This window comes from Echinops telfairi, unplaced genomic scaffold (assembly GCF_000313985.2).
Source record: "Echinops telfairi isolate 266 unplaced genomic scaffold, ASM31398v2 ScPeMD7_6;HRSCAF=24_0, whole genome shotgun sequence".
Lineage (NCBI taxonomy): Eukaryota > Metazoa > Chordata > Mammalia > Afrosoricida > Tenrecidae > Echinops > Echinops telfairi.
Genome location: NW_022103902.1, coordinates 14326907 through 14335307, shown reverse-complemented (window position 1 = coordinate 14335307; position 8401 = coordinate 14326907). Strand labels below are relative to the sequence as shown.

Below are 8401 nucleotides of genomic sequence, written 5' to 3'. Positions count from 1 at the left end.
GCACTGCAGCCATCTTGGGCAGGCAGAACCTCGCTCTGGGGCTTACAAACCCATCTATCTTCCCCACAGCGCCAGAGCGCAGCTGGAGGGATGTCCACAACACCTTCCACCACTCCCCAAGGCCATGCTCTTGATGGAAGCGGTTGCCATATCTTCCTCCCATGGACAGACTACTGGGTTCGAACCGCTGACTTTTCAGTTAGCCAAGTGCTTATCCCACAGTACCACCAGGGCCTTTAATAATGTCCTTATGTGGGTTTTAAAATGATTGTAAAATCATGGCAGGGTGTCAGACCGCCTTTAACTTCACAAGGGGGAAGGAGAATTAAGGTCAACAGCCCCCAGGTGGATTCCTCTATTCAAACTTTTACCAACTGACCAACCAAGACCAGCCGTCCCTCATATAGCACTGTCCACCTCGCTGCTGGGTTGGATCATTTGTGGCAATGGCCACAGAGGCCATGGAGTGACGTCAAGTTTGTTCTGACTCTCGGGGACCCGGCGTGCAACAGACCCAAACACCCTGGGCCCTGCGCCATCCCTCATCACGGTAGTGTCTTGAGCCCATTGTTGCCACCACCGTTTAGCCATCTCCTTGCGGGCCTTCTTTTCCTCTGACTCTCCTTTACCAAGCGCAATATCCTTCCCCAGGGCCTGATCCCATCGGATAGCACAGCCTCCCTCTAAGAAACATTCCAACCGCACCTCTAGCCGCCCATCGTAGATGTCAATACTCCTCGCCGACAGCATCATTCTTCAATGGCATAATTTCTTCTTCAGTCTCCCTCTCTCATTACAATTCAGGATCTGCAATGTCTCACGAGGCAGCTCATTAGTCACGATGGCATCTTTTCGGCCATGCCCAAAGGCAGGCCTCTCTCTGGACAAGCGTGACACAACTCTTTTAGCTTTGCTAATAATAATTTAAAGGAAGAGGCGCCCCACTGAAGGTGCTCGGCTCGCTTACTCCACGGATTGGCAATCATTCTCCTTCAACACATGCCTGGAGGCACCCTACTCAGCCAGCACACCTCCTACATGGGTCTCCCTTCAAGCCTCGTGTGCTTTGGACATGTTGTCAGGAGAGACCAGTCCGCGGAGAGGGACACGATGCTTGGGCAAGCAGAGGGGCCAGGAAAAGAGGAAGGCCCTTGGTGAGGTGGACGGACACAGTGGCTGCCGCAATGGGCACTAACATAACCACGGGGAGGATGTGCCGGACGGGGCGGTGTGTGTGCTGTTGCACACGAGGTCGCTGTGAGTTGGGAACTGGCTCCGTGGCACCGGACAACAACATAAGCATTTATTCAAATTTTCAGCTGCATAAATTAACCACAGCTAGAAAAAATAGACATGCTATCCAGTTCTATTTTCAGGTCATTTGAGAAAAACGGACAGTGAGTGGAGGGAAACAAATGTGATAGGTGGGACAGGAAGAAAGAGACTTACAGGGAATGGAAAAAAATCAGAGACACTTGCTCACGCCATGAGGACGAGAACTTTCGACCAGAAAGAGGAGCCTGAGCAGGGGCTTCTGTGAGTTCTACAAGTATTTCAGACCATGTTATGTTTTTGCAACTCTTGACACCATCTCTCTATTTCTTTTTTTTTCTTTCCATCTCTCTATTTCTATACCTATGAATCTATTGCTGTCTACAAGCTCTTAATTTGTCTTGGTTAGCAAATTAATTAAATGAATCAGTACTTTAAAGAGAGATCTGAATTGTAACCTAACAACTTCCTGGCAGTTTTTCTTTTGCAAGAGGAAAATTCTCTTTCTTTGAAGTCTCTAGGAAAAGGCTAGTCTGATCCTCTTCTTAATTTGGGGTTTCTTTGTAAAAATGACAGTCAAGGTGTGGGAGTTCAGTTTTATATCAATTTGGGTGGGCCAGGATTCTCCCAACTCCATGATGGGATCTTCTGGGAAGCAGCCAAGCAGTTGTGGGGAGAATAGATCTCCTTAATTTGGTCATCGCCTGGATAGGATTGAGGGAGGGTTTCATTCAAGGCGTGCCCTACTCAGTGTAAACTGACAAGTGTGTGGAAGCAAGTGGATGTCTACTGCTGCATGTGGACCCTGCATCTGGTTCGCCGACTTCCTGTCATATCTCCAGCCAACCCCAGGAGCCATCGGTGGATTCATTCAGCTCTGCATCCACCGGCCTATGGTCTTCTTGCTTCATTTCCTCGATTCCCATTCATCCTGCAGCCACAGGAATAGGAGAAGACTTAAGCTTACATCTCACCTACGGAGATGTACCTGGCTGGACTTACCCACTTCTACAACTGTGCACGCCATTTTTGGATACAAACCTCTTTCTATAGACTTACACGTACAAGCGACACTGTTTTGCTTCTCTAGAGAGCCCAGTGCAAACACAAAGAAAGCCAGCCCACACTGTTCCAGATAGGAATAAAGAGAATGATGTTTTTCGAGGCCTACTTACAAAGACCAGTTGACCAGATTCCCAACAACGAGCAGCACCATTCTGTCCTAGAAAGAAGGAATGATAGTTATCTAATGAGACGTTATGCACACTGATTTTCATACCTAGAGTAGGGAGGGCTTCCGCTAGAGGAAAATGACAAATGCAGAGAAAAGGAAATTTTCTATGATTCTGAGAACCGTGCCTATGGTCAGAGACGAATCCTTAAATGGGAAGATCTCAAAATGCAAGCACCCAGATACGACTGAATCCCTAGAAACGATCACACAGTCATGAAGCAAGACTCTGGCTGTTCTTCGGGGAGCTGCCAACTGGGCCTCACCCTGAGAGGTGCAGAAGAGGTGCATGTGCCAAATGCTTTGTAGTTAACATAATGCTGCCACTGGTCTTTTCTAAGCAAGGACGGTTTCCTGGGATGTGCTTGGTGGTGGGCTGTGTTGTGGTTCTTGGACCCTTTATCCATGGGGAGTTCGCTTCCTGGGCACTGCCCTGGCTCTGTGGAAACCCTGCAATTGCCAGACTCCCTTTCTTTACAACACGCTGTTTTCACACGAGCTTTACTAGAGAGGGAAAAATATAGAGGAAATGTTCATCCTAAAGGACAACTAGGAGTTCCTGGGTGATGCAAAAGGAGCCCTCGTGGCATCATGGCTTATGTGTTAAGCTGCTAACCAGAGGGTCAGCAGTTCGAAGCCATCAGTCACTCTGCAGGAAAGAGTTAAAGAGTTACCATTAAAGAGTTACCGTCTCAGAAATCTGCAGAGGCAGGTCTATGCTGTTCGGCAGGTTTGCCGTGAGTCGGAATCAACTCGATGGCAGTGAGCTTATTTATTTATTTATTTTTGAGTGCGAGGGTGGTGCGAACAGTTATACGCTCGGCTGCTGGCTGCAAGGCTGGCAGTTCAAAACAACCCTGAGATGGCCTGGAAGACAGGCCTGGAGAACTGCTCTCAGAATAGAGCCGTCCAGTCTGCGCACGTGGACCAACCCGAGTTAGAATGGGGTCCATCCTAACTCAGGGGCAGCAAGCCGGGAGAATGACTCTGACCAAGATCTGGTCACAGGCTTCCCTTCTCTATGCGCGCTACTTCAAGGGTCCAGGCACTCTCTGAATAGCCTTCTGTTTGCTTGGCCACTCAGCCATTAGGTCCTTCTGGGAAATCCATCCAATTTGGAGGAAATAGAGAACTGAGAGTGAAGGGGTTCATCGGATGATGTACGATATGAAAAAAAAAACTTCTATTAAGGGCTCATGAGGGTTAATAAGGGTGGTACGGCGGGGGCGGAAGGAAATAAAGAGGAGTTTATCTCGAGGGGCTCAAGTAGAAAGAAAATGTTTTGAAAATGACGATGACAGCAGCATCTGTATACGTTTGCTTGGTGTCATTGATTTGTGGATTGTTATAATATCTGTGAGAACCCCCAAAAAATGATCAATTAAAAAAAATTAAATGCTCCACATGTGTCCCAGCTCAGAGATGCTTAACTTTCAAACTGCTCATAGATTCTAATGTCGAAATTTAAAAAACACACACACAAAAAAACTTACCTGTCACTTGCCCAAAACCCTCCGGTCTCAAGACAGTGCAGTTTTAGTGCTTATGGTGACTGTTCAAGTGTTAGAGGGCTAAGCAATTCCCACACGCCTTCGTGTGAAGATGCTCCTGATGGTAAACTGGAGTTGTGGCCTGGTGCCACTTTGACTGACAAGGACCTCCATATGACACACAAAACCACCCTGGGCTGTAATCTTTATGGAAGCAGATGGCTAGCTCCTTTTCCCACATTGCTGCTGGGTGGGTCTGAACCTCCAACCTTTTGGTTAGTCGCTATGTGCTTATCTGTTAGCACCACCTTTAGTATGTGCTAGGCCCAACTATCACTCCCACACCCTCACCAAAGCACCATGTGTGGTTGGGGCAGTGGGCCCAGGGCAGGTAAGGTGCCTTCTGAGGGTCTCAGGCCAGTGAGCAAAGACAGAGCCAGGCACAGGGCACTGATGTCTCTGCCAGTGTAGAAAGTGTATGATGTGTCCTGAAGAATAAGGAAGAACTTTGTATTATTTGCGTTATTTCTGTCATCAAGCAATCATCAAATTTTTTAAAAATCTGCTGAATATAAAAATTAAACAGGACAGAATATGGAATGATATATGTATTAAATCCCAACCAGTACTACTAATGAAAAAAATCAAACAGTACAAAACTATGTAATGTGGAAGGTAAAAGATCCTAATGAAAGTGACCGAGTGACCATCGGTCCCGGTTTTCCCAAGACAGTCTGGTTCCTCGCTGCTGTTCTAGAGTAATTGTCAGTCACCCCGACTCTTCACAAGTGGACCTGTTGGGCTGGGTATTTCCGGGCCACCTGTCTTGATTCTCCTCCACAGCAATTCCCACTTTTTTTTACAGTTAGGTGTTTTTCTCTTTTTTCCTATACTAACAAACATCTCCTTTGTTTTGTTGTTTTTTTAAAAGGGGGGGTCTTCCTTGCTTGTCTTTGTTCAGTGAGAAGAGTCCCCCACCTGTCTCTGCTACCTCTATGTAGCCCTGAGCCACCTTGGCTCTCTTGGCTTAGGGTGTAAGGAGGGGCTTCCCTGAGCCCACCCCTCCGGCTCTAAGGCTCAAGACTCCGCGATGGGATGAGTGCCCGCTTTCTGGGGGAAGGCTGGCAACAGTTGCAGACCGACGTACCATGTAGAGGGGCCGGCTCCACTGCTGGATGCAGTCCGTGTACAGCACCGTCGCGGCCCGCCGGAATATCCCCAGATCTGCTGACGACACGGGCACACAGTAAGAAGGCTTAGCAAGAGATCCTGCAAGATGTGCGGATAGAGCTGCAGTTTTAGGGAGCAGGGAGGCTGTGAGAGTCCTCTCTTCAAAACGCGGAGAAGACCCAGCGCTCAGGACCTGCGCTATCAGAGAGGGCGTGCCACATCCAAGCATCCCACAGCTGGGAGGCAAGTGAAATGGACACAAGTTCCCATGAACAGGGCACCCTCTTCACGCGTCTCTTTCAACTCAACTTCCTTTCCTTGGGGCTTATCCTCCTGACGGTTCTTTTCTGCCAGAGAAGCGAATGATCCTCTCAACTCCACCTCCCTGGAGGATGGGAAATCTTAGCTTCAAAATGTCTAAGTGTCTTTTTCTCACTGTAGTTAGGCCCGTCCTTCAGCAGTGACCCCAATGGATAGTGGGTTCTCCTGAGCATGTGCAGAAAGCCGAGACTCACACCGAACCAATAACCAAAGGGCTGCCAGCTCCAATGGGGAAGACCAAGACAGGGAAGATTTCCTTTTACACAGAGGGTGAGGACTACCCCGTGCCCCTCCCAAGGCTGGCGTGAACGGGAGTGAGTGTGCAAGTCAGGACTGTTGGGCCATCAGAATCGGGGGTTGAGGGTATTGCTGACTTTCTTTGAGCCGTCCAGAGAGAAAAGATCCAATAGGCTGGGTCTGCCTGAGTGTGGACCCCTGCTCTGTTAATGAATGCTCCTTCTCTTCTGAGCTTCCCCACGGCTCCACTTAACTAGCCATCGTCATCAGGCTCAGGGTGTTTTGGGAGGAAGGGTGAGGAGGTGTTGGGTGCTCTGTCCACATGATTGCCCAGAAGAGGCATAGAGCAGGCCCACTGGCATGTAACTGCCCGTCTGCTGTGCCCTCCCACAGAATCTGGTACAAAAAAGACTTTGGAAACACAAGCCCCCAAACCATCTGTAGTCTTATGAAGGGTGGCTGAACATTACCTGTGTCAGACACATCTGAGTCAGTGGGAAGCAGAAAGGAAATGAGAGAGAAAAAAATCTTAAGAAGGTAGTCGAACAGGTAAACCGACTCATCATTTTCTTGTTCCTGGAACAGGTAAGCTGACACATCATGTAATTTTTCCTAAAACAGACTTTAACTTTGTGTTCTGATTATGAAAGTCATGTTTGTCCATCAAAGAGGACATGGACTTTTTCAGGCTGCCTCAAAAACATGCAGGAAGTGCCGAGTGGAGACCCGAAGCCAATCTGTAGGCAACTGGACACCCCCTTATGGAAGGGTCATGGGGAGGAGACGAGCCAGTCAGGGTGCAGTGTAGCAACGATGAAACATACAACTTTCCTCTAGTTTCTAAATGCTCCTCCCCTCTCCCCAACTATCATGATCCCAATTCTAACTTACAAATCTGGCTAGACCAGAGGATGTACACTGGTACAGATAGGAACTGGAAACACAGGGAATCCAGGACGGATGATCCCTTTCAGGACCAGTGGTGAGAGTGGGTATACTGGGAGGGTGGGTTGGAAAGGGGGAACCGATTACATGGATCTACATATGACCTCCTCCCTGGGGATGGACAACAGAAAAGTGGGTGAAGGGAGACGTCGGACAGTGTAAGATATGACCAAATAATAATTTATAAATTATCAAGGGCTCATGAGAAAGGGTGGAGAGGGAAGGGAGGGGGGGAAAATGAGGAGCTGATGCCAGGTGCTTAAGTGAAGACCAAATGTTTTGAGAATGATGCGGACAATGAATATACAAAAGTGCTTTACACAACTGATGTATGTATGGATTGTGATATGAGTTGTATGAGCCCCTAATAAAATGATTTAAACAAAAACAAAAAAACCATTCAGGGCCTCATTGTTGGCTGCTGTTGATTTGGTTCCAATTCCTGCTGACCCCAGGTGTTACAAAGTGGCTTGTTCCACAGAATTTTCAGGGTTGTAGTCTCAATGGAAGCAGATCATCGGACCTCTCTCCCATGGTAATAGCTCTAACGACTTACTGCCACTGAGTCAATGCTGACTCATAACGGCTGTCTAAGACAGGGTAGGACTGTCCCTGTGAGTTTCGGAGCCTGTAGCTGTTTGTGGGAGTAGAAAGCCCTGTCCTTCTCCTGAGGAGTTTCAACTTGCTGACCTGGTGGATCAAAGCCCAAGGTGTAACCACTATGCCACCAGGGCTCATCTCCGTGGTAATACTGGATGGATTAGAACGGCCAAACTTAAGTTAGCAGCCAAGGCCAATCAAACTTGTCCCTGTCCCCACCTTTGTCACAACTTGCTACTTATCACCCATGCTCTCACAGGAGAAGGCCCAGAGGTCCTTTTCTGGGGCCCTGGGTGGTACAAATCAGTAATATGCTCAGCTGCTTATCAAAAGGTTGGAAGGTCCAATCCACCCAGCAGTGCCTTGGAAGAAAGGTCTGGCAATCTACTCCGGAAAAAAAATCAGCCCTGGAAAACCCTCCTGAGCACAATTCTCCTTCCACACCCCCGCCCCCACCCCCCACTCCCCAGGGGATGGTGAGTCTGAACTGAATGGACAGCAACTGATTTCGATACCCATGCTGGTGAGGGAAGAGAAGGGGCCTGGCTGTCTGATTTCCTGCGCTCCTCCTCTAAGTCCTGCCCCAGCATCGCTGCTGCCCTTCGAGGCCCGTTTGCTGTCAGGTGTGGACACAGAGAAAGGGGCCCGGGAGTGGAGGAAGCAAAAACAGTTTCAGGAATGGGTAAGAAGGTGGCCTGGGTCCCTTCCCATGAATCTAAATGCCTGTCTTTGAACTAAATTTAGATGCTGTCAGTGCCAACAACGACAGAGTTTTTACTACTGACCCTGGTCATTTCAAGCACCAGGGGAAGACTTCCTGGGTAGAGAAATGGAAAAGGACAGGTTAACACGAGCACACTGGCTGTCTTCCACCCGCAGTGCCCCCCTGAATCATGCCTGGGGAGACTGACCTGGGTGCACTGCCTGAGAGGGTGCCCCATCCTCTCTTAGCCCCTTGCACGTCACCAGGGGAACCCCAGCAGGACTGGAGGCACAGTGGGGCGGACAGTGATCTCAGAGTATTTATTTCCCTGGCATCTCCCCCAGGAAGCTGGCTCGGGCTGGTTGTGTCTGTCACGAAAGGTCAGTGCTCCTTTTGGTGTGACTCCCTTTCCTTCACAACCCTCCCCCCCCC

General features: G+C 48.9%; 1 protein-coding gene across 3 annotated transcripts in view; it reads right to left on the bottom strand.

The window, feature by feature from the left end:
* The window catches only part of SIDT1 (SID1 transmembrane family member 1), an 86735-nt gene that overhangs the window by 11382 nt on the left and 66952 nt on the right, over positions 1 to 8401 (bottom strand). Inside the window, exons 19-21 of one of the 3 annotated variants that reach the window (XM_030884422.2) lie at positions 6192 to 6206; positions 5141 to 5220; positions 2448 to 2494 (exon numbers count right to left, since the gene is read on the bottom strand). In XM_030884422.2, coding sequence (XP_030740282.1) covers positions 2448 to 2494; positions 5141 to 5220; positions 6192 to 6206 — 142 coding nt within the window. The remainder of the gene's footprint in view (positions 1 to 2447; positions 2495 to 5140; positions 5221 to 6191; positions 6207 to 8401) is intronic. The other 2 variants (XM_004706404.2, XM_030884423.2) reach the window with 2 other exon arrangements.